This window comes from Typopeltis vanoorti, chromosome 15 (genome assembly GCF_054136105.1).
Source record: "Typopeltis vanoorti isolate ZY-2024b chromosome 15, IOZ_Tvanoo_1.0, whole genome shotgun sequence".
NCBI classification, from domain to species: domain Eukaryota; kingdom Metazoa; phylum Arthropoda; class Arachnida; order Uropygi; family Thelyphonidae; genus Typopeltis; species Typopeltis vanoorti.
Window position 1 is genome coordinate 84,012,835 of NC_143563.1, and position 26,558 is coordinate 84,039,392.

General features: G+C 34.0%; 1 protein-coding gene across 3 annotated transcripts in view; it reads left to right on the plus strand.

Moving 5' to 3' along the window:
• tmod (tropomodulin) overlaps positions 1-21,759 on the plus strand; it is a 240,965-nt gene extending 219,206 nt beyond the window's left edge. For all 3 annotated transcript variants that reach the window (XM_090405530.1, XM_090405529.1, XM_090405528.1), the window contains 2 exons: positions 954-1,101; positions 17,303-21,759. In XM_090405530.1, the coding sequence (XP_090261656.1) occupies positions 954-1,101; positions 17,303-17,367 (213 nt within the window). In that variant the 3' untranslated portion in view covers positions 17,368-21,759. The remainder of the gene's footprint in view (positions 1-953; positions 1,102-17,302) is intronic.
• Positions 21,760-26,558: the final 4,799 nt, after the last annotated feature.

Genomic DNA, 26,558 nt, shown 5'->3' on the forward strand with positions numbered 1-26,558 from the left:
AATAATTTTTATGGTAATTCCCACAGGAAATACTACATAAAAAGTACTCAGAAATGATAGCTCTTGGATGAATTTGTTTCCAGATAACTTTTTCTCCTTTAGATCTTACTTCATGCAAAATGTTTATTACCTTAGAATATTGCTCCCATATTTTTTATTTTTTTTGGGAGGGTGGAGGATACAACAGAAACTTTGCAAGCCCACATTCCATTTTGAAATAGCACTTGTTTCTGAGAAGTACAATGCAGTGTTTATGGTTGTAACTTATTTTATTTTTTTACTTTTTAAGTTACCATGTAACTTAAAAAAACTTAAAAATTATCACACTAGTTCCTTTTTTTAATCCTTTCTCTTGTTACATTTCTTGCATCATTAACTCTCTATGGATTTTCAAAAGATTAAAATTTACACTCATTCACAATAAGTCTTCCCCCCCCCCCAACCTCTAGTTATCTATGGTACGGATATACCATAAGTTCTGCACAGTTTTTTGTATTGGAGATTACCAAAAAAAAAAAAGCTTAAGAAATTTTGCTGTGAAATAGACATTAATTGCACTTTATTCCAGTAATATTACATTCACATTGTCATGTGAATGTAATACTACTGTTTTATATATACTTCAGTTATTTTCTTTCTAAAAATAAATTTATCTTCCAGTACTATGTTATTATTCAAAGTGAGTAGGTGGCATATTTTCAGTCTTAATTGTTTGAAAATTTATGCAGCCACCCTCAATCTTTTATCGTTGCTGAAGTATAGTGCATTCTCATGACCCCTTAAATATAAGACAATGCTCTTAACTAGTAAATATAAAACATTTTTTTATTATATTTCTTCAGAAGAATGAACCTAGGTAATTTTTGTTGTTTAATTTATTTCTTAGTTTTCATTCTTTATCTTTGTTCTTTGCTTTTAGTTTTTTTTTCTGATAATTCTGATATTAAATTTAGAGTCCACAAGTTCTTGGTAACAAGAATGAAATGCAGATAGCCAAACATGTAGAAGAAAATAAAAAGTTGTTAAGACTTGGATTAAGTTTTGAAGTTCCTGATGCACGAGTCAGAGTTACTGAACATCTGCAACGTACTAATGATACATGTAAGTACACTTTTCGTTCATTATGTATTTCTATAAGTTATATTCGAATATTTACAGTCTTTGTGCTTGAGTTACAAAGTTTAATAATATTAAAGTTATTCTATAAAATACCATTAAGTGTTTTTTTTGCATTGCATGTACCAGGGATATAATAATGAAGTTCTGATTACCTTGATGGACCTGTGTTTCACTCAGGATTTCTCCATGAGTGCAGGTCACAAAGATGCTTCCAACGATCTCGATCGCGAGCCTCTCTCTCTTTTCCATGTTATGCCCATAGATTTCATTAATGGATCTTGTGGGAACCCATCTTGTAGGTGGTCTTCCTGGTTTTCTCTTTATTCTTGGTTGCCAAATGAATATTCTCTGTGTCCATCTGTTATCCCTGAGTCTGGCTATGTGGTCTTCCCATCTCATCTTGCTTTCATATACTGCAGTTACCAATCTTTTATGCCTGATCTCTTTCCTTGTTTCTAACATGTTCCGTTTTGCTGATGCTACAAATCCTATATTCTATTGCATGCTGAATTATTCTGAGAATCTCTTCTTTTTTTTTTTTTTGTAGTTTTCCATGTTTCTGATCCATATGTGAGTGATGGAAGAATGTCACTATTAAATAGTTTTGCCTTCGCAGAGATGTCAAGATTTGGATCAGTAAGTCTTTTAGTCTGCTGAATGATAGCCATGCAGCTTTCTTTCTCTGTGCTAGTTCTTCAGATAAATCATTATTCATTTCTATTGTTTGTGCTAATTAATTATAGGAGCAGACTTGTTCTATATGGATGTTATTAATACATAAGTGACTGTCGCTTGTGTAGATGTTTTTAATCCATTTTGTTTTTTCTAGATTGATTTCTAAGCCTATCTTAATGCTGTTTGTGTATATTTTTTCACCCATTTCTTCTAAGTCTTTTGGGTTGTGGGATATCAGTACTAGATCATCTGGAAACATAAGGATTTGTAGTTTTTTACCATCTATGCTTATTCCTCTGTTTAAATCTATTTTTTTTTTTTTTTCAGAATGTATTCTAAAGTGCTTGTAAATAGATTTGGGGAGATCACATCACCTTGGCAGGCCCCTCTCTTTATATCTATATTTATAGGTTGATCAAATAGTTATTTGTGGTCTGATTTTTATTAATTTCTTTTATCATGTGAACGTAAGTAAGTAGGGTCTGCATTTATTTCCAGTAAGACACTGATGACTGCATTGTGTTCTATGGTATCAAATGCTTTTTTAAAGTCAATAAAGAGGAAAACATAAAGGGATTCGATATTATCCGCATTTTCCTGTTAGTTGTGAAATGACCTGGATATGATCCATTCTGGAGAAGCCTCTTCTGAATCCTGCCTGCTCTCAACTGGAATTGTCTTCGAGAGTGTTTTGGATTCTGTTTAGGATTGCTCTGTTCATGATTTTACGTATGTGTGAGAGAGTAGACAGATTGGACAATAATTTTTTATCTTCCTTGTTCCCTTTTTTGAATAAAAGTATGGTTTTTGAGATCTTCCATTCCTCTGGAATCTTTCTTTCTTTGAAGTACCACATGAATCTGGTAGCCAAGGCTTTGAATACAGAAAGTTCTGATTATGAATATAAATACAGAAATAACAGCTATTTTGAAAATAGCTTGTTATTTATTGACCTCAGTCATATTTCTTCATCATCATCATCACAAATTCCTGCCATGTACCCACAAGGGGTGTACAGGATATGATAGTACTACATGAAAAAATTCTATCGTTACTAACTTCCTATCTACAATTTTCCTCCAAATCAGTCTGTTACTTGTCAACACTCCAACATTATCAGATCTTATATTTCTATCGTCTAAAGCACTTTGTACCGTATCAATCCACCTATATCTTGGTCTTCCTCTGGGTCGTTTTGCTGCCAACCTGGCAGAGAACACTTGTTTTGCTAATCTTTCTTCGCCCATTCTGTTTAAGTGACCATACCACCTGAGATTAGCTCTGCTAATGCATTCCTGAATGCTGACAATGTCAAGTTCTTTCCTAATATCCTCGTTTTTAATATGATACTGCCATTGATGCTATCTGTTCACGCCTATAATCTTTCTCAGGACTCTCATATCTGTGGTCTCTAGTCTTTGGTCAAGTGTTTTACTTCTGACCCAGCCCTCAGATCCATAAGTTAAAACTGGTTTGAACACTGTCTTGTATACAGCTAATTTAGTGTTCCGACTAATTTCTCTCTTATTCCATATGAATTTATTCAATTGACTTCCCACCATACCAGCTTTGCTGATTCTGTTGTCTATTTCTATATTTAATTTACCATCTTCAGTAAAAATCGTGCCTAAATAGCTGAAATGTTTTACTTGTTCCACAGGTTCTCCATTCACAACACAGTTGACATTTTCAATGATTCTGCCTATTTTCATTGTCTTTGTCTTTTTATTGCTGACCTTCATACCATATCTATTACAACAGCTATTCAATTTAGTCAGAGAATCTTGCAGACTTGTAGCGGATTTATTTAGAAGTATAACATCATCCGCATAAAGCAAAGAGCTGACATTAACATCTCCAATTTTGATATCATGTTTAATACCACTTTCCTTCATAATGTGATCCATATAGATAATGAATAACAGAGGGGATAATGTACATCCTTGTCTCACACTAGATTTAACATTAAACCATCTTCCTGTACTTCCTTCAATTCTAACTGCTGACTTACAACTCAAATAAAGACTAAGTGTTGCTTGATATAATGCCCCATTGACACCATATAACTGCAGCATATTGAATAGCCTCTCTCTTGGCACCTTGTCATATGCCTTCTCCAGATCGACAAAACTTAAATACAGATCTTTGTATATTCCCATGCTTTCTCAACTATTTGTCGTAAAGTGAAGATCTGATCCTGACAGCCTCTATTTGGCCTGAATCCAGCTTGTTCTTCACCAAGCTTTTCATCCACAATTCTTCTCAACCGTTTCTCAAGTATACTTGCATAGATCTTGCCAAGAACACTCAGTAGGGAAATACCTCTGTAATTCTCACATGCAGTTTTATTTCCCTTTTTATATATGGGTACTATGAGAGCTCTACTCCAATCATCGGGAATTCGTCCCTCTGTCCAGGCTTTCTGAACTATGCAGTGCAGCCACTGTAAGACTCTTATACCACCATACTTCAGCATTTCTGGTCGAATATCATCTACTCCTGCTGCCTTTCCACATTTCAAGCCTTTGATGGCTTTTTCTACTTCAAGTATGAATATGTATTCCTGCCTGTATGCCTGGTCAGTGTTTTTTACCACTGTGCTGTCATCACTGCTTGTTTCATTTAGCAGTTTTTCAAAGTAATTTCTCCATACTTCAAGGATATCTTTTTCTCCCGTTTTCATGTCACCTTTATCATCTCTAATTCCTTTTATAGCACTCTTTCCTCCATTCTTAAGCTTCTTCAACAACCTCCAGAATATTTTGCCACCTTCTTGATATTTATTTTCTATATTCTTGCCAAAGTCCTCCCATGACTTTTGTTTAGCTAGTTTTACACAGTGTTTAGCATTCTTGCATTTGTCTCTATATTCTCTAAGAGCAAAAGCTGTCTTATTTGACAGGAACTTTTGGTATGCTTTCTTCTTTTCCTTCACTGTCTCTTTAACTTCCTGTGTCCACCAGGGAGTTCTGATTTTTTTATCCTTACAGACAACCTCACCACATGCCTCTCTGGCAGAATCAATCAATGTTTTCTTCAGAGTTTGCCACTGAATCTCCAAGCTTTGATTCCTGTTCTCAAACTCTTTCATTTTTTCTTCAATAATCTTTGTGTATTTTAGTCTACAGCTCACATCTGAGAGCTGCTCAACTTTTATTCGCTTTAAAACTTTCTTACATGTTATTCTTTTCAATATGAAATTCAATTTTATCCTGCTCAAGAATAAATAGTGATCACTTCCAATTTCAAATCCTCTGTACACTCTGGTGTCCTGCACCAGGGAGAAAACATCACTATCAACAATAACATAGTCGATGAGACTTTTCTTATTCCTAGCCTCTTCTCTCAATGTGAATTTGTGCACATTTTTATGTTGGAACATGGTGTTAGTAATAACCAGTCCATGTCCTGAGCAGAAATCCAACAGATATTTGCCATTATTATTAGCTTTGCTCTTTTCTCCAAATTTTCCCAAAATATTTTTGTATGTCTCACAATCATTTCCTACTCTGCTATTTAGATCCCCAACAAGGACCAATTTTTCATTGTATCAGTTGCTTTTTCTAAAGCCTCAAAAAATTCCTCCACTTCTACCTTAGTAGAACCTTCTGTGGGACCATAGGCACAAATGAGTCTCATTGTCCAGTTCCCCATTCTCATATTTGCCCACATTACTCTACTTGAGACTGACTGCCATTCAAGAAGATTAGCCTCGTATTTTGTGTTTAATACTATGGCCACTCCTTCTTTTCCTTGATTGTCATTGCCTGAATATAACATTTTGTATTTACTGCTCAGAAAGATCTCACCAGTTTTGGTCTTTTTTTTTTCAGTCACCCCTATTATGTCGATCTGGTACTTATCTAATTCCTCAGCTAGTTCCATTTCTTTGCCATTCAGGCTTCTTACGTTGATAGTACCGATCTTTAACTCTGGTGATGTTGAGTTGGGGTTTGTTTTCAGATTTGTTCCAGTAGCTGACTTTTCGCTGTTCGCCCTGGTTCCCTGGCAAAAACAATGGGGGCCTTGTTTAACTGGGCGATGCCCCAGCCGGCATGAAATTTTGTCATGTTGTACCATCATTCTATATTTTGGTTTAACCAATAAGAATACAATTTGGTCGGCTAAATCCCAAATTGCCAGCCCATCCTCGTCTGTTCAGTATCCAAGTAGATACCCAACAGGGTGCACCACGAGAAGGTGAGGATTGGACATTAGGTCAGAAGCCCTGGTCGGTTCTCTGCATTCCTTTAAAGGCTATGTGGAGGTCTCCTCTCATTTATACAGCTTTGACCCTTAAGCACCCCATCATATTTCTTTATATCTATTAATAGGTTATTTTAATAATACATTTGGAGTTACATTAAATCATATCTTATCAGAATCATATTAAAAGAGAGAATATTAGACACTTGACCTTGTTAGCATTCATGATTATGTTAGCAGAGTTAATCATAGGTGATATGGTCACTTAAACAGAATAGGAGTGGAAAGATTAGCAAAGCAAATCTTTGATACAAAGATAGCAAGAAAAAGACCAAAATATCATATCTGACAATACTGGAGTATTGATTGATAAGACTAATTTGGAAAAAAAACTGTTAATAGGAAATTAGTAATAACATAACTTATCATGTAGTACTACACACACATACTGGCCACTGAATTAGAAATCTTTATACAGATGTATGTAAACATCACTTATGCACAATATATGCAAGATATTTACTCACATGCATCACCACTTGTTCTAGGCAACTATTTAAGAATGCTGCTGGTCAGTAATTGTCAACAGTATTTTGATTACAATGGGAAAAAGAAAGGGTCTTTCAGAGTTCGATAAAAGGCTTATTGTGGGTGCTCGTCTGGCTGGAGCCACAATTTTAAAAAGGGCAAAGATATCTTGGGTGTTTAATCAGTGAAAAAAAAATGACTCGCATTGCTTGTCTAAGAGGCATAACTGTGATCCTAAGGTAGCCTGTCAGGAACAAGATCACCATCATCAGAGTTTGGACATACAGAATTTCCTGTGTGCAGCAGTTGACTGAAGCATTTAATGAAGGCTGTTCCCGAACTATCTGCAGAAAATTGAAGAGGATCAGTATTGGCAGTCGTATGCCTGTGTGGAAACCACTGATTTTTTGCGAAGAACCAGAAAGTTCATCTGCAGTGGTCTCAGGAACACCATGATTGGACACTAGAAGACTGGGAAAAAAGTCATGGTCTTGATAAGTCACGGTATGCTTTGTTCTGTACCGGCAGTAGGCAGAGAGTTTGATGGGAGTTCCATGAAACAACACAATGCAGCTCAAGGTTCTGGAGGTGATATTGTGGTGTGGGGCATGTTCTGTTGGTACAGAACAGATCCCCTGATATTGCTGGAAGGTCAGGTGTCCTTCAAGGACTATTTGAACATTGTTGCCAATCAATTCTCTCCTGCAGCATTGATTTTTTATCAAGCAGGTGATGGTTGCTTCATGTACGACATTGCTACTCTCCATCAAACAAGAATTGTTCAGGAGTGGTTCAGCAAGCATGACAGCAACTTCTTCCATCGTCGCTATCCACCACAAAGTCTGGACATGTTAAAAAAAAAGATCTGGGAGCAAAGTCTTTTTTCCATCAAATCTAAGTCAGTTAAAGGCCTGTATGTTGCAAATGTAGATGAAATCAATATCTTGTGGAATATATGCCAAACCACATGTGTTGTAATATCGGCTAAAGCAGGTCCACCATGGTATTAAATAAAAATTTCTAATTCAGTGGCTGGTATGTGTATATCTCTAGTGTCGAATCCTACTTCTTTTCAATCTATACCTTGGATCCGACATGTTAATCACTATGATGTTCTTAAACAAAATAGAAGGTTGCTAGTTGATTTCTAATTCAAATATAGAGAAAATTTATATTTAAAGACTGTGCCACTCTATATCTGAATTAGTTCAAGAACTGAAGAAAAACCAACTGACAACTATCTCTCCTTTTAGGTGTTAATATTATATATACTGGCCAAGAATATTTAACTTACTTATTTTACCCCCTTTGATTCGAATATTTTATGAATGGTGCAGTAAAAGAGATTCAGGCAAAATACATCCTTTGATTAACTAAAACAAACATTTAATTTTAGAATCACAAATTTTACACTTAAATTCAAATCAGTTATTAAGATATCACAAACATTTTAACTTCTCTGATAAATTCAATCATACAAACTCAGACCATGGTAAATCTGTCATCTCTATAATACAGTCTTCTTACAGTTCCTTAAGTTCTAAATATGACAAAAATTGCAGTAATACCTCTTCACAAACAAACACTTTTAAATTTACACTTCAGCTAATCTTCGCAATAGTTACTGTTAACATAAGGAAATTCTAGGATGAAACACACTCTCATCTCTGCATAGGAATATTAATGGTTGGAATAATCTTACCGATAATCTTCTTTCTTCATCAACTTACACACAAACACTTTTTATAACCGTAAACACTTTTAACAATAAACAGCACTCGTTAAAATAAATCTTCTAAGCATTAACTGAATTAATTCACAGTCACAATACACATAATCAGACATCCTTGCATGAAGTACTACTGATCACTCATGAATGAAGGCAATATACAATAATTCCTTATCTTGAGGTTTAATATGCACAGTTGTTCATTCCTCCTGCATTCAAATAATTCTTTAGGCACTATAATTCTAAACACAGCTAATGGTAAACTTCAACTTTACAGCCTCTACTATTCTTTAGTAACTTCGTGCTTTGCTTCAAGGTTCCGTATGTCCTTGAAAGGTCGGTGCTGAAATTAAATCTCAACTCACGTATCGCTAGTCTATTTAATAGTCTCTCAGCTGTTTTTCATAGCTATAATTATTATTCTACAACTTATTAGCTAACTGCTTTTCGATTAGTAGACTTAAATTAGCTGCTTGAGTGACTTGCCGACTCTCTAATATTGTACTCTGATTTCCCGAATGCTGAATACTCCAATTCCAACCGAATGCCAATCTCTCTCTAATCTATCTCTCTGTTTCCTCTCTATCTTTATTTTCAGCGTTCCTTCCTTTTATATTCATTCTTCCCACCTAAATTGTTCTCATGATCTCTTTAACTAAAATTCTTTCCAGTCTTTCAGCTTTCTCCCTCACGCCTTGTTCCAAACTCGCACTAGCTTACTTACATACATCTCCATGACAACAAAACAAAACATAATAAAATTGAGCTATTGCATAACATTAAACTTCTTCAAGTAGGAATAAATAGAGAATATTTACATTTCAATGCCAATCTATCTCTCTGTTTCCTCTCTATCTTTATTTTCAGCATTCCTTCCTTTTATATTCATTCTTCCTGCCTAAATTGTTCTCGTGATCTCTTTAACTAAAATTCTTTCCAGTCTTTCAGCTTTCTTCCTCACACCTTGTTCCAAACTCGCACTCGCTTATTTACATACGTCTCCATGACAACAAAACAAAACATAATAAAATTGAGTTATAATATTAACATAGTAATAATTAAAATAGCTTAATATTTAAATACAGAGTCTAATACTATTATTATATCTTTGATTAATTTTCTAATTATTATTAGAACTTCAAGGAAAATTACATGAATAATAAATCTTAAGCAAGGGACTAACAAATAATATATAAACAAGTCTTGCTTAGTATATGGTAGATTATGTTAAATGTGAATGAAGAACAAAAACATGCAAAATAATTTCATTCACAGTTTAACACAAAATTTTAACACAAATTCCTGATCTGAAAGTGCAGATCAGGAATTTGATGTGAGGCATTTGGCATTTATTCCAAATGTTGCAAAGTATGAAACATGTATATTCACTCCTCTAGTAACACAACAAATATTGGCCTGCCAGTTCTACATGACATATCCATGTTTGCTGATATTAAGACTATATTCTTTCATTTTATGTGTTTTAGGTAGTTACAGAATATAAACACATTGTTAAAAAAAAAAAAAAAAACTGGCATAGTTAACATTCAAGAATGTGTGATTAAAGCTAATCACAAGTAGTATGGTCACTTAAACAGAATGGCAGAGGAAAGAACATCAAGACAGTTGTTTGATGCAAGTATGCCAGGAGGATCAAGAGCTTGGTGGATTGATGCAGTTAGCACTGGCTTAAGAGACTGAAATTTAAGAACTGGCAGTATTGGAGACCTAACAAATAAAGATTAATTTGGATGAAAACTCTTAATAGAAAGCTATTAATAATCTACTACTATCATAGAATCCTGTTAATGCCAAAATGACAATGAGAAAAGATTCTCAGTTGCATATAAATCCATCATTCAGCTAAAACTAAATTTAACAGAGTATATATGTACAAAGTGATATTAATGCTTATGCATTGTTGCAGAATGTACTTAACAAAACCTATCAGTTGAGTCTTCTCAATTCTCCCCATTTCAAGTTAGAACTGAGTTTTCATCCATCTGAAAATAATGTGTGAAGGCATAGAAACTGTTCACATTATTCAATATCTGAAGTTATCAAGAAAATCTTCTCTCTCTTCCTACCTAGTCTACAGATTATGGGTTCAATCCCACTGTGGCACACATGCTTGTAAAAAGTCTTTAGGTGGTACATGAATTTCATTGTTAGGACATTACTATATTTATTAGAAGGCCATGGCACTAATATATGTTCAAGATTTCCACACTTGAATGGGATTATCTTATTAAAAATTCATTGCTTCTGTGTCAGAGCTAAAGTTGTCCTTGTAGCCCATGTTAAGTACTTTAAATATTACAAACTTTACAGTTCAAATTTGTATATTGCAACTGAGTTCTTAAATATTTTTGCATAATATTCAATATAATTTTTCCACACATGGCATTATACAAGATTTTTGGAGGACTTCAATTGCTCTCTCCATGTATTTCACTATTGTTCAATTCTGGGTCATAATGGTTAGTGTATATACTCTCCAACTAACAGGCTGCAGGTTCGAATCCCATCACTGTGAGACCACCACCCTGCTTATTGAAGGCCTGAAATAGCTTGAAAAAGTTCCATGTTTGGTCTCTAGAGCAGGGTTTCTTTATCTGGTAAAATAAATAAATACAAAAAATATATAAAATCAATAAAAATAGAAAAAAAATCCTTACTGCATCCATGGTATGAATGTATTATAGGTTTATAGAAGCCTTTCATGGATGGGAGCCACATTACAAAATATATAAATAAGCAAATCAGAGATGACTCTGAACAATAACATTAGTTCTGTTCAAGAGTCTGACAATGTAGGCCTTATGAACAAAAAAAAAAAAAATAATAAATAAAATTGATGGTATTTTTAATATACGTCAATAATGATGTTGCCATTTTTTTTTACCTTCATGCATGATTTATAGTGCCATTTGTCTTAAAACATACAAGATCATTCTCACTGCTACTGAAAATGGTTAAGTTATGAAACTGTCTTATAACTGTTAAGTTGCAAGTTAATATATGCACTTTGTGGATAGCTGTTACAGCATAGCAATATTACTATTGTTACTATTTTTCAAATGGCTTTCTAAAATTACTTTAATCTTCCATCTGCAAGATTTAAATATTTAACATACAGCTCACTGGTTTCATTGCAAAGTCATTTGGTTTTGATATGTATCTGAGAAATTTTTAGCATAAGACTTATCATCTTGTAGCTCAAGTGCATTTTGTGGCTGTCACTCTTTAATTTGTGATACTTGTAATATCATGTGCAGAAAATTCATCAAAAGGAAATTCACCAAATATAGAGAAATGCGATTAATCAAAAATCCATAATTTATTGAAAAATCAAAATACAGTTAACTGTATTTTTAAGTGAACTGTTTTCTTTGAAAACAGTTAATCTAAAAATGAATTGAAATGCCATTATAGCAAAACCTATTCATAAAATGTTGAAGTAACTATAAGAAACTTTATATCAGATCACTTTATATCAAACAAGTATAACTGGAATAACATGACACAGGCAAATTAAACCTCAGTTATGAGTGATGTAAAACTAGGCTTCCACACAGGACTATTTTCCTCTATCTCATCTGTATATTATTATTGTATGGGCACCTCCATGGGGTTTGAAGACAAATTGTGGGAGACCCCAAACTATCCACACATTATCTATCTGTACTTCTCCTTGAATCCATTAACAGACAAAGCATATCAGGGGACACCTGACTAAGGCAACCCACAAATCCTCAGTCTGTCCTCATAGGGAGTATTCCACACACACACACACACACACCACTTACCATCTTGGTCACTCACTCATGGACCCTCTCCATCACTTTCTCATCCTCAAAAAACCCAGGTGATCAGATCTGGCCATAATAATCTATATGTGGACTTATGAAAGCCTTATAAAGAGAAATGACTTCATTATTCCTGCTTGCTAATGTGTTCTTCAGTAGCTAAGTAATCTTATTAGCTACCTTAGCAACATGCCTTCTAAATTTCGGCTTTCTGTCTACTACCGTTCTCAAATCCGTAGCCTCATTTATTTCGTGGAGTGCAGTTCCATCTATGTGGCTCATAGCTTGTAATTTGTTTTTCCCAAAATGCATAGCTATACATTTCTCCACATTAAACTGAGAATATAATGGGCAAAAGATAATGATGCCCATACTTGACTGTCTATTTAAATCATCCTACAAGCTCTCCACAATATCTTGATTAATTATTACCCTACCCAATTTTGCATCATCAGCAAACAGTTGATTTCCTATATCATTTATGCATTGCATAACGAGATTCTAAGACTACAGTTGCTTGCAAAATTTGAAAGATCATAAACCACAGGTTTACAATCTTTCAAATTATGGTACTGCTGTGAGTATGTTAATGGTTTAATAATCTGGGACCTTGCTTTAAGAGACCAAATATGGTATTTTTCAAGGAACTTCAAGTTTCCAGTAAGACAAGATGGCAAGCTCCACTGGCCAATGAACATTATCTACCATGTTTTTTCATAGTTTTTCGCGGTGCTTAAGGGTCAGGGGTACTTAAGAGTCAAAGCTATATAACTGAGAGGAGACTTCCACATAGCCTTTAAAGGAATGCAGAAAACTGATCAGGGCTTCTGACCTAATGTCCAATCCTCACCTTCTCGTGGTGCACTTTCTCATAGGTATCTACCTGGATACTGAACGTACAAGATGGGCCATAGTAGTCAACACTAAATACAAGGCTAATCTTGAATGGCAGGCAGAGTGATGTGGGCAAATATGAAAATGGGGAACTGGACAATGAGACTTATTTGTGCCTGTGTTCCAACACAGAAGGTTCTACTAAGGTAGAAATGGAGGAATTTGGAATTTAGCTGACCAAATTGTATTCTTATTGGCTTAAACCAAAATAAAAAATGATGGTACAACATGAGAGGATTTAATGCCGGCTGGGGCATCACCCCATTAAATAAGGTCCCCTCGTTTTTGCCAGTGAACCAGAGCAAACAGCGAATAGTCAACTACTGAAACATTTCCTACAACACACCCGCACTCAACATCACCAGAGTTCAAGATCAGTACTATCAACATTAGAACCCTGAATGGCAAAGAAATGGAGCTAGCTGAGGAATTAGATAAGTACCAGATCGACATAATAGGGGTGACTGAAACAAAAAAAGGCAAAAACTGGTGAGATCTTTCTGAGCAATAAATACAAAATGTTATATTTAGGCAATGATAATCAAGGAAAAAAAGTAGTAGCCATGGTATTCAACACTAAATACGAGACTAATCTTCTTGAATGGCAGGCAGTCTCAAGTAGAGTGGTGTGGGCATGAGACTTATTTCTGCCTATGGTCCCACAGAAGGTTCTACTAAGGTAGAAATGGAGGAATTTTTTGAGGCTTTAGAGAAAGCAACTGACACAATGAAAAAAGGAAAAGTTGGTCCTTATTGGGGATCTAAATAGTAGAGTAGGAAATGATTGTCAGACATATAAAAATATATTGGGAAAATTTGGAGAAAAGAGCAAAGCTAATAATAATGGCACATACCTGTTGGATTTCTGCTAAGGACATGGACTGGTTATTCCTAACACAATGTTCCAACATAAAAATTTGCACAAATTCACATGGAGAGAAGAGGCAAAGAATAAGAAAAGTCTCATTCACTATGTTATTGTTGATAGTGATGTTTTCTCCCTTGTGCATTACACCAGAGTGTACAGAGTATTTGAAATTGGAAGTGATCACTATTTAGTCTTGATTAGGATAAAATTGAATTTCATATTGAAAAGAATGACATGTAAGAAAGTTTTAAAGCGAATAAAAGTTGAGCAGCTCTCAGATGTGAACTGTAGACGAAAATACACAAACATGATTGAAGAAAAAGTGAAAGAATTTGAGAACAGGAACCAAAACTTGGAGATTCAGTGGCAGACCATGAAGAAAACACTGATTGATTCGACCAGAGAGGCATGTGGTGAGGTTGTCTGTAAGGATAGAAAAATCAGAACTCCATGGTGGACACAGGAAGTTAAAGAGGCAGTGAAAGAAAAGAGGAAAGCATATCAAAATTTCCTGGCAAATAAGTCAGCTTGTGTTCTTGGAGAATAGAGAGACAAATGTAAGAAAGGTAAACACTGTGTAAAACTAGCTAAACAAAAGTCATGGGAAGACTTTGGTAAGAACATAGAAAATAAATATCAAGAAGGTGGCAAGATTTTCTGGAGGTTGTTGAAGAAGCTCAGAAATGGAGAGAAAGAATGCTGTAAAAGGAATTAGAGATGATAAAGGTGACATGAAAACTGAAGAAAAAGATATCCTTTAAGTATGGAGTAATTACTTCAAAACATTGCTAAATGAAACAAGCAGTGATAACAAAGTGGTAAAAAACACTGACCAGGCTTGTAGTCAGGAATACATATCCATACTTGAAGTAGAAAAAGCCTGAAATGTAGAAAGGCAACAGTAGTAGATGATATTTGACCAGAAATATCATGTATGGAGGTATAAAAGTCTTACAGTGGCTGCACAGCATAGTTCAGAAAGCCTGGACAGAGGGACGAATTCCAGATGATTGGAGTAGAGCTCTCATAGTGCCCATATATAAAAAGGAAAATAAAACTGAATGTGAGAATTACAGAGGTATTTCTCTACTGAGTGTTCCTGGTAAGATCTAAGCAAGTATACTTGAGAAACGGTTGAGAAGGATTTTGGAAGAGAAGCTTGGCGAAGAACAAACTGGATTCAGGCCAAATGGAGGTTGTCAGGATCAGAATTTCACTTTACAACAGATAGTTGAGAAATCATGAGAATATAACAAGATCTGTATTTAAGTTTTGTAGATCTGAAAAAGGCATATGACAAGGTGTCAAGAGAGAAGCTATTCAAAACACTACAGTTGTATGGTGTCAATGAGGAATTATATCAAGCAGTACTTCCTCTTTATTTGAGCTGGAAGTCAGCAGTTAGAATTGAAGGAAGTACAGGAAGGTGGTTTAATGTGTTATTCATTATCTATATGGAACACATTGTGAAGTAAAGTGGTATTAAACCTGACATCAAAATTAGAAATGTTAATCTCAGCTCTTTGCTTTGTGTGGATGATGTTATACTTCTAAATAAATCCGCTACAAATCTGCACGATTCCCTGACTAAAGTGTATAACTGTTGTAATAGATATGGTATGAAGGTTAGCAGTAACAAGACAATGAAAATAGGCTGAATCATTGAAAATGTCAACTGCATTGTGAATGGAGAACCTATAAAACAAGTAAAACATTTCAGCTACTTAGGCACGATTTTTGGTGAAAATGGTAAATTAAATATGGAAATAAACAACAGGATCAACAAAGCTGGTATGGTAGGAAGTCAGCTGAATAAATTTATATGGAATAAGAAAGAAATTAACCAAACCACTAAATTAGCTGTATACAAGACAGTATTCAAGCCAATTTTAACTTATGGATCTGAGAGTTAGGCTAGAAGTAAAACACTTGAGCAAAGACTAGAGACTGCAGATATGAGAGTCCTGAGAAAGATTAGGAGCATGAACAGATGGCATCAATGGCAATATCATATTAAAAAAGAAGGGTATCAAGAAAGAACTCGATATTGTCAGCATCCGGGAATCTGTTAGTAGAGCTAATCTCTGGTGGTATGGTCACTTAAGCAGAATGGGAGAGGAAAGATTAGCAAAACAAGTGTTCTCTACCAGGTTGGCAGGTAAAAGACCCAGAGGAAGACCAAGATATAGGTGGATTAATACAGTAAAAAGTACCTTAGAAATATAAGAGCTGATAACATTGGAGTCTTGACAGGTAACAGAGTGATTTGGAGAAAAATTGTAGATAGGAAGTTAGCAATGATGTAATTTTTCATGTAGTACTATCATATCCTGTATACCCCTTGAGGATATATATTATGAATTTGATGAGATATCAGAAGCTATTTCAAGATGCATGGGCAGTTGAAACACAAGGGTGTTTTCAAAAAAAAATCACTTATGTGAAGTGCTTTGTTTTGAGCAAATGTAATTGTCTGATATATAGGTGATCACTTTTCTGGTGATCGTGAATGAGAATAAAAACTGAAACTTGTACAATTAGAGGATAGCAAAATTAACATTTCTTTAGATCCTCTGTTGCTCTATAACAGCTATGCTATTCAGATGGAAAGACCTTGGTTTGAATCCTGTCTTGGACATATTAAGATGTAGATGATCTTATACAGTGACAAAGAGTTTCATCCCATAAGACAAAGCAGCCAGAGAATATATTCAGTTAATGTATATTGAAGATTAGGGCAGACAATCCATATCTGCATATCAGAACATTAATTAGATGTCTGTGATGGATGCTAAAGTTACTTAGCCATGATAGGCTATTAGGCCTGATATATGAGGGGAAGGCAAAGAAAATACGCATTTAAAGATCAAAAGTCATATAACTGTGTACTGAACGTTATTTTAAATCAGAATTGAAATAGCATGTTACATATTGTAAGTCTTAAATGCTGACCATCAAACAACCAAAATGTGACTTGGTTATAGACATGGGTGGATTAATGGATAGATCAAACTGATGCTGTTAATGTGTTGTTGGGACAACTGTTAAGCAGAATTTTTATGAAAGGAATGCTTTGCTATAAAACACACTGGTATATCAGACTATATAGTTTTCTATGCAACTTGATTTTTTCCCCTCTTGGACTTTTTTCTTGTTAAGAAACATGCTTAATCATTGATACCCTATTAATAGGATAATTAGTGATAATTATCCTATTAATAGGATAATTCAGTTTCATGCATTATAGAGCGAGGTGTTGGTTACACTTGTATATACGTTTAAGAGTTAAAAATAAGGGTAACATTTATTGTTTCTGAGCTTCACTTTTTAAACATTTGGCTTTCTTCATTTCTGGAGTAGATAATTTTTCTCACTTAGTGAAAAATAATTTCTTTAATTTTTGTTTAAAACTTAGGATTTATACAGTGTTATAATTGTTTTAATATGCTTTTTTTCCCCCCCATTCTATTTCAGTGCGACTATTGAGGACATTAGGCACTGACAGACTTGCATCTGTCGAGAAGTTTTTGCATTCATGAACATTTATAGATGAAATTCTGACTGTTTTACTCAGATATAATATAATATACTGTTTTTCTTAAAGATGTGTTTACAAAATGCTGTTGTTTCAAAAACATTATGTAGATAGAACCACTGAATCTGACTTCCTCTTCCCCTCCCCCTTTTTTTTGTTACAAATTGGAAATGATTTAGTTAAATATTTGTTTTTATCCTAAAGTGAGCATATTTAAAAGACTGTCCTTTTTGACATCAATGGTTCCAGAACTTGCTGTCTTAATGTGCTTGCATGCCATATGTTGTGAAGTTAGTTGGTAGCACTTGAATATTGTTGTGTGTGCTGCCACCAAGCAAAACTTCCTAGTGAGCACCTTGTGTGATTATCTTTCATAATGACCTGTAATAAAAATCACTCTAATTGCATTGTTATAGCAATGTGTTTTTTCTTTCACACTAAACAGGATCTTGCAGTTTTATAGACTTTTTTTTTTTTTGGAGAGATTATGATTAAAAAGTTGGCAAAAGAATTTAACCTATGTGATTTAATTTTTTGATGTTAATATCTTGTAGCTGTGGCAAGAATAACAGTGTAATTAAAAAATATATTTTGATAATTGTGATGTGATTAAAACATTGCATAGAGTTCAGTTTAACTGAAATATTTGTTTAAATGCTGTAGTTATCCAAAATTTAGCAACAATCCTTATATTTTTTGTACAAAAAAATTTTTTATAATAAACTATTCTTGTTAAAGTGAATTGGTGAATTGTTCACATTTTCAGAAATGTACGTTCTTAAAGAAATCTTTTCTGCTTATAAAATATATAAAAAGTGTCACTTTTAAAATAAGACAATTTTGCAGTTTAATAGCATTGGTAAGTTTTAATTTTAGAAACAATTATTTTATATTTGTGACTATAGCTTGATCCGTGATATAAGTTCTGTCGGAAGTGTGTTGCTGTTGCTATTTATCTGTAACTGGACTGTTGCATGATGTAATAGAAACTGTTATATTCCTTGTATTTTTTCTCATTTATTAAACAGCAAGTTCCTTGCTGTTTAGTAAATGAGAAAGTATTTTTACTTTAAGAAAAAAAAAAAAAAGGCTTTATTGTGGATATTTTGATCCACAACAGTAAGCATTCTTCTGTGTTAGCTGACAGAACTGTTTTATCATTGACAAAATATCAATTTTTTTTTTTTTTTTTTTTTTTTGCTTTAGACAAATTAAGTAATCAGCAGAAATTGATTACCCTGTGAGCTTTGTTTTCTCACCAGACATGTTATTCTTTGTTTTGTGTTGATAATATTTGCATATGTTTATTTCTCGGCTGAATCATTTAGGATGATAATTGCAACAAAACTACCAAACGTATGCTGAAATATGTTGCATTTAAAAAAATTGTTCTTGTTGTTATGGCTATTCTTACAATTTTGGTCAACAAAGTGTGGATTCATGTGTGTGCTTATACATTTAATTAAATAAAAATGAATGCTTTGTCTTAAAGCTGGAGGGGGGGGGGAATGTTTTATTATAATAAAATATTTATAAATTATTTAATGGTGTCATTTTAATAAGGCTGGTTAAAGTCAAGCATAGTTGTTTTTATTTGATAAACTAAGAATTCAGCTTATTGATTAATGTCAAGAGGTAAATGAAAGTTAATTAATTTGTAGCATGGTCCATCAGAGAAAAATAATATACAGTCAGCTTCAGTTATACTAGACCGATCTCTCCCAGAAAATTTGCCACTGTATAACCAATGTTTACATACAAATAAGACATTATAACATATGTACATAATTCCATATTTTGATAACCAAAATGTATATATTATTCCTTATAATTCATTTTTTGTTACTTAAAATGAAATACATTTAATTTGTTTCCATGAAATGAAAACATACTTCTGCATGTCTTACTGAATAGAAAATAGTATAATTTTTCATTATCAGAAAAGCATAAAATTGATGGGATAAAAAAAGTCTTAAAAACTTATCAAACTTATTGATAAGTTTGATAAGTTTCTTGTTTATTCATTTCAATTATTTAATGGTGTCCTTCACAACAAAACAAAAGCAATATAATTTATCAAGCTACTGCCTTTCTACTAGATTTTGAGGCACAAGAAGTAACTATTACAATTCAGAATTGTAACACACCAAAGAACAAATGGTCCATTATTGCTCCACTTGTTGAGCAAGCATCAGGGAATGGTTCATTGCTGGAATAGCAGCAATAAGCCAAGAATAATCTCACAACTTATAATGGTTTCTATTTAGTTTTCTTGTATTAATCCTGTGCGATGCAGTGCATTCATCTACCAGTTGTACGTTACCATAATAATTATAGCACATCTTTTTTAAAGCAGCTGTTAGGTTGTTTGTCATAAGATGTAGGCATAATCTTTCATGGATGTGATGATTCACATTAAAAAAAAAAAGAGGGGGGGTACTTTATAACTGATGGACGAGTTAAAGGACAGAGTTTATGCTTCGAACAGATAAGGAAATATCCTGAACAAAGGAAATGAATAATTTTGTTTCTTGTATGTCAAGGATGTTTTGCAATGCATGTATTGTACTCAGAGGATGCTGGTTTGAAATCCATTAAAATATCAGCAGCTTAGTGAATTATATTTTATACTTGTGGTGTTGTTAGTTGGCAGTTATTCATTTTAATCATTTAATAGTGTTAATAACTAAGCTTTTTTTACATAGGTTTCTTTCATTAGTTAGTCTCACATGAAGATGGCCCCCCTCCCCTCAGAATCTTACTTTTCACTCTTGCAAAACATAAACTTAGCTAGAGACACATTCACACAGTATTACTAGCCTCTTTTCCATAAGTTGCGTGAGGCATAATTTCAACTAACAGCAATGTTGACATTAGTTTCATTATTGCTGTCATCAGTCATAATATAGTTATACTAGGGGGATCCCCCTCCCTCCCTGTGTTCTGGGCTGGTAGGCCGGTTCTCCTTGAATTCTGATGGCTCGAATTTCGAAGACTCAACACTCAGGTAGCCCCTGAGTTTCAAAACATTTCAAATGACTTGACAAAAAACGTGACACAAAAACGTTACATAAAAAGGCTTATCATTATATATATATAGGGTAGATATATAGCATCAGAACTACACTTCAAAGTTAAATCACTGAAATCTCATTTAGTAGGAACCAAGTATGTATGCTTTATCACAATAACTGCTGTGTTATTGTGATAAAGCATACATACTTGAGAAAAATTAACTTAATTGTGAACAAATTATAGCACTGAAATTTTATATATACATATTATTTTTTTTTTCCCTGAAAATTCATGGAAATATACAATCATCCCCTTGTAATAACTTGATCTAGTGCATGACTATCAGTTCCTATAGAGTTGCAATACTTAATGATTGTTTATAGCCTGAATTTTGAAACCCTACAACCATACCTTAATGGGTGTAAACTATACAAAAATTTATCAAAAATAAAAGTATACTGGAGTTGAATTTACTATTAGGGAATCGTGCAAAAATACATACGAGACTGGTATTACAAGGTAGTTACAGAACAGTGCGACAAAAAAAAAAAGTGGTCTGGTATAACAATGGTTGATTGTTATTAACATATAGTGATTTTTTTTAAATCTCGAAATGGAAAATGTCTATTTAGTGATAAACTTTTCTATTCAAAATTTTTTATATGTGCATGATTCCTCCTTGTCTTTCATTTCATAAATTTGTTTCTGAGTTGTAACATAGCCTATGAACTCAAATAACTGATCCAGATATATATGCATTTGACATATACTAGTTAATTATGATAATTAATTTCCTGTCCGTAACCACTGTTATACTCATTTGCTTCAAGTGTTACTAATGTTTCTTGTATTTAGAGTGACATACTACTTTTATCATGTATTAATAGATAACAATAAACTACAATTGCTACTTACTTGGGTGAATGGAAACTTCTTTCTCTTCATACTCCTTTAGCTGTTTCTGTGTTAAATCTTTCTCAAAGCTGTTATAATTTATATATATAGTAACACCCCAGTTAATGCTGTCCCATTCAAAGCTGTTTCATATAGCACTCTTTTGCAAATGCTCAGTAAAACAGTAAGCCCGCAAATTTGCCACCTTCAAGTGATAATGCTAGATAACAGTATACTCATATAATTTCCTGGTGGTACATAAATTCCTGGAATTTCCTGGCTTCAACTGATAAAACTCAATGTACCAACTCTATTAGAAATTTGATGTTCTTGGTATAGAATACATGCACTCATTTGTTGAATATATATATAGTTTGAATTGGTTTAAAAAATAAAATTGTTTTGAGTAGATGCTGCTTTAAACTTAGCAGCATCTACTATAAGAACAATTGTAATAATTTTTGATTAAAAGTTTAATACTGTTCTATTCGTGTTTGTGCTTCCACCTTTCCCTATTTACATAAGGTTAAAATGACCATGTTTGGCACTGTTTAATTTGCCCTCTAAATTCTAAGAGTGTATCTTGAATGTTAACTGGGATCTTAGTGTATTTAAAGTAATTTACTTGAAAGTAATTTCAAGTATGGCTTAACTGTAACTCCTTTGAGTACTGAAGCATTAAAATTGACATAGTTTGGATATTTATATCTTCTTAAACAGTGTTCCATAACAAAAAATAAGGATCTGGTAAGTTTGTTCATTATGATGGTTGGATGTATATATATATATATTTTAATCCCTTTTTTCATAAATGGAATAGTATGAGATCCTAAAATTAACTTCCATTACTTTCAATCGCATGTTAATAAAATCACTCAAGTTAAAATTCATCTATTTAGTGTCATCATTTCTTAAATTATCTGCATTCTAGAAAAGGGCGGGGAGGGATAATGTTGTTTTCAGATCATGCTGTAGGCAAACTGGAAACTTTTTTCATTTTTATATAAAGAATTTTAATCTGAACTTGTTTAGAGTTTTCACCCATCTGAGGAGTGCCACATAAATGTTTCACATACATTTTTAATTTTTAGTTGTTGAATCAAAATAAACATCCAATAGTACAGTCTCTGAGAAATCTTTTTTAACTGCATGATTTCCAGTAAATTCGCATGGTATTTTCCCCAGAACATAATCCATAAAAATTGATTCACAGGATTCATTCTGCCTGGAATATTCCTCATCTCTAATGTGAGTTTGTTAATAAATTTCAGGTCCTCTTAAAAAAAACTAACTTGGTTTTGGTTGTGGAGGGGGGGGTATTTTTTACATAAAAAATGATTTAATAGGAGGTTAAATGAGAAACACATGCCTGCATTTTGATTGCATCAAAGTTATTTAGATTGTTCTGTCTCCAGTAATTCACTGTTTAATATCCATGTTGTTGGAATAGTTCAACACTGCAAAGTTTTGCAAATGAAGAACTGAAGTGAAATGATCAGATGAGCTATCAGGTGTACTGCTATATTAAGAGAGAAAGTTTGAGGGTACAGTATCATCCACCATGATGTAGAACAAGAGGAAGCTTGCTTATTGGACAGCACTGTATTTTACAGAAACCTAAATTGCACACATACTCTCCTCTGTCCCTGAACAGTGTGTCCTTTAAGAAATACTGCCACCAGTTTGTTAGGTATTTTGAACCATTCTTCATTCAACAGGACCACTTCAGGTAGGCTTGGTGATCAACAGACATCCCATTGAAAGTGTTTTAGCAGGTTGAAATTAGGACTGTGCAAGCTTGCAATATTTTTTTTCCCATTTCTTCCTCAAATCTCATGGCATTAGCAACTCCAGTATGGCATAGTGCTTTTGTCATATTGATAGACATGGGTTTGCTCTGTAAAATTTCCATGATGTGGAAAGCACTGTATTATCCAAAAATGATGCATCTATCAGCATTCATCCCTCCAAGCAAGAATACTCCTTGTATGGACTCGACTTTTGATTACAATTTCATATCCAGGTATATCCTCACCCTCATTGGATGAGAATAGGACATAATATTATTATTACTTCACACCTCCAGGGAGTCCAAGGACTCATTGAGGGAGGGCAGCTACTCTACAACTCTGTCTCCACCACTCAAATCTACCAAGTACAACGAGCTGCAACTACACCAATGCCATCTACCACCAAACAATACTATTTTCACAGACAATCGCAAACATCCATGCCCGCAGTGGGATTCGAACCCATAGTATTTTGACTGGAGAGGGAATATGGTAACCACAGCAAAAGCCTAACGCTCTACCAACTGAGCTATCCAGGCCACAAAGACGATTGCAGACATCCATTCCTAGACAGGATTTGAACCCATAGCCTCTTGGCTGGATGGCAGATATGCTAACCACTCGGCCAACCAGGCCGGCATAATGCGATTTGTCTGCTATCGACTTCTAACATGAACTAGTGCAGTGTATGTTTTATGTTACTCCCACCTACAAAAGTTACTTGAAGACCTATAGTACATTTTGTACCATGGGTGGGCTGAGATTTATTTGTTGTTTTATTTTTTTTTTTTAAACATACATACTTTAACATATTCATAGACCAAACATGGAACTTTTACAAGCCACTTCAGACCTCCATGTTGATTGCATAATTGATTGCTGTTTGGCTAATGTGCATTTGCCTTTTGTAGAAAGTTTATGAAGCTCATGAGACATGAATCTGTCTAGACTAGAAAGGTTCATTTATATATATATATAGAGAGAGAGAGAGAGAGCTTCCTCTTTTTTTTTTGGCTGAGGTGGTACTTTCACATTTCCATTGGCTGCTAATGTTACCAGCTGACTGAGAATGCACTCTTCTTTGACATAACTGCATTAGCCACTAATATAGCATGCTATTATGACATCTCTTTTGAAGTCTACAAGTTATTCTTGTGTCCCTGATGTACAAAAATGCAATCAGTGCTGGTAGAATTGGTTTGTCTTACATTGTGTAGACTGATGCAATAAACATCTGTTTCATTATAAAAGCTGAGGCTCTTTCATTTTGATATCAAAATAGTAACCTGAATACTGCAGTTATCCATACAAATTAGTAGTAGGTATTACATACTTCCATTATATTACTATCTTTACATTATCACTTTTGTTACTGTAAGCCTTGTGATGGTAAAGTTTGATTTCTTCACTTTCTCACCAACAGTTGGCAATCTTACATGTAATTTTATCCTTTGTCAGTGGTTTCAGAATGGTTTCCCTACTAAATTCATAAAGTTCGTAGCATAAAGTATTTGTATTTTCTTGCTTGGGCATGATATCATATTCAGGGTGGGAATAATGCAAATAAAAGAGAATTATCAAGAATATTTGAAAAAGTTTCCAGCTTTGGATTAACAAATTTTAAAAATTGCAAATACCAGATTTTATCAAACTCTAAGCAGCTATATTCTGTGTAGGAAAATATTCGAAGAACACTTAATGCTTATTAGATCTCTGTACAACGTTACAGTAAAGTACACATCTACTTTGTAAGTTTTACACAAGGAGTAGTATATATTTTTCTTACTGATAATTTAATTGAAACCTTTAGTGTTAAAACATTGGTTCCTCTATGTTCAAGCTGAGTTTACCTTCTATTGAACATAACATTTTTTATAGTGTGAGGGTTTGTCATTTTTTATTTCTTCTTGCCCAATTTTTGTTTTCATCATGGCTAATTTTAAAAAAAAGGAAAAATGCATTTTGTATAATAAGTACAGGTCTAGTGATCATTATGGGAGGCTTCAGCTATGGAGATATAGACTGGAAGGAAGAGAGCACATGACAGAAAGGAAATAGAATTTATACACCTACTGAGAGATAATTACTTGAGGCACATATGATGGAGGAGACTAGAGATGGGAGAGTATTTGACCTGGTCATAGGATCAGAAGAGCTATCCATAACCAAGGTGACAACATTGCCTCCAATTGGTTAAAGTAATCATGCAGTCTTGACTTGAGAGATTGTATAACATGTGGAATATTCTGTTGAGAAGGAGTATGTGGAACTACAAGGCAGGTGATTATGACAAGCTTAGGAAGAAGCTTAAATCTGTGCCATGTCATAAAACACTGCAGGGTAAGGATGTTAGTCATGCATGGGATATAGTTAAGAGTCATCTAGAGGAAGCGGTATTAAATTGTATATAAAGAGAAAGGTGACCAGCAAAATCGTAAACTGTATATATAAGGATCAGACAAGAAAGGTGACCAGTATAGTAAGAAAGGCAAAATCAGATGATGAAAAGAATCTAGCCAAGAAGGCCATAGGAAATCCCAAAGAGCTCTTTTGTTATGTGGCAAGTAAGAGGAAGAATGATTATGGCAGATTAACCTTACTGAGTGATGATGGTCACACGGAGACAGAAGCAGATAAAATAGTCTAGTTACTAAGTGACCACTTTGCAAGGGTATATTATCCAAGTAAGGTTACTGCTTTAACATATGTGAAAAACACTACTGTGGGAATTGGATGAACTGGAGGTTCTTAGGATGGTGCAGAATCTCAATATAAATATAGCTGTGAGATTAGATGGGATATCAGCTAGGGTTTTGCGAGAATGCAAGGGAACTGGCAATCCCTCTGACTAGGCTCTTTAAGTCTCACCTGTATGCTAGAGTTCCAAGGAAGTGGAAAGAGGACAAAATAATTCCCTTGTAAGGAAGGTTCTAAGACTTCAGTAGCATGTTATAGACCAATCAGTATCTCAGGCATGGTGGTAAAAGTACTGGAAAAATTGGTCAAAAAGAGAATTTAAGAATGAGTGGACAAAAAAACGATACTATAGGAGGGGCAACATGGCTTGGTGAAGGGTCAGTCATGTTTATTAATTTACTCTTTTTATTTATAATAGGGCAACAGAGTTGGATAAAGGAAATGGCTCCATGACGATTTTGCGGGATTTTACAAAGGCATTTGACAGAATACCACATGGAACTCTGTTATGTAGATTAGAACAAATAGGAATGGACATGAGTGGTCAAGTGGATAAGAGGGTGGCTGCTGGACATGTGAAAAAGTGGTATATGAAGGGGCAGAAGCGAGGTGAAAACAGGTGACTAGTGGTGTGCCACAAGCTGGAAGTTTTTTCACTTGGTTAGAGTATAAATTATATATTTAGTCTAATCCTTTATCCAAGTATAAGCAAAGTTTCCACCTTAAGTCTTCAAGATTTTGTTTGCTTACACTTGGATAAAGGATTAAATATACAACTTATAGTCTAACCAAGTGAAAA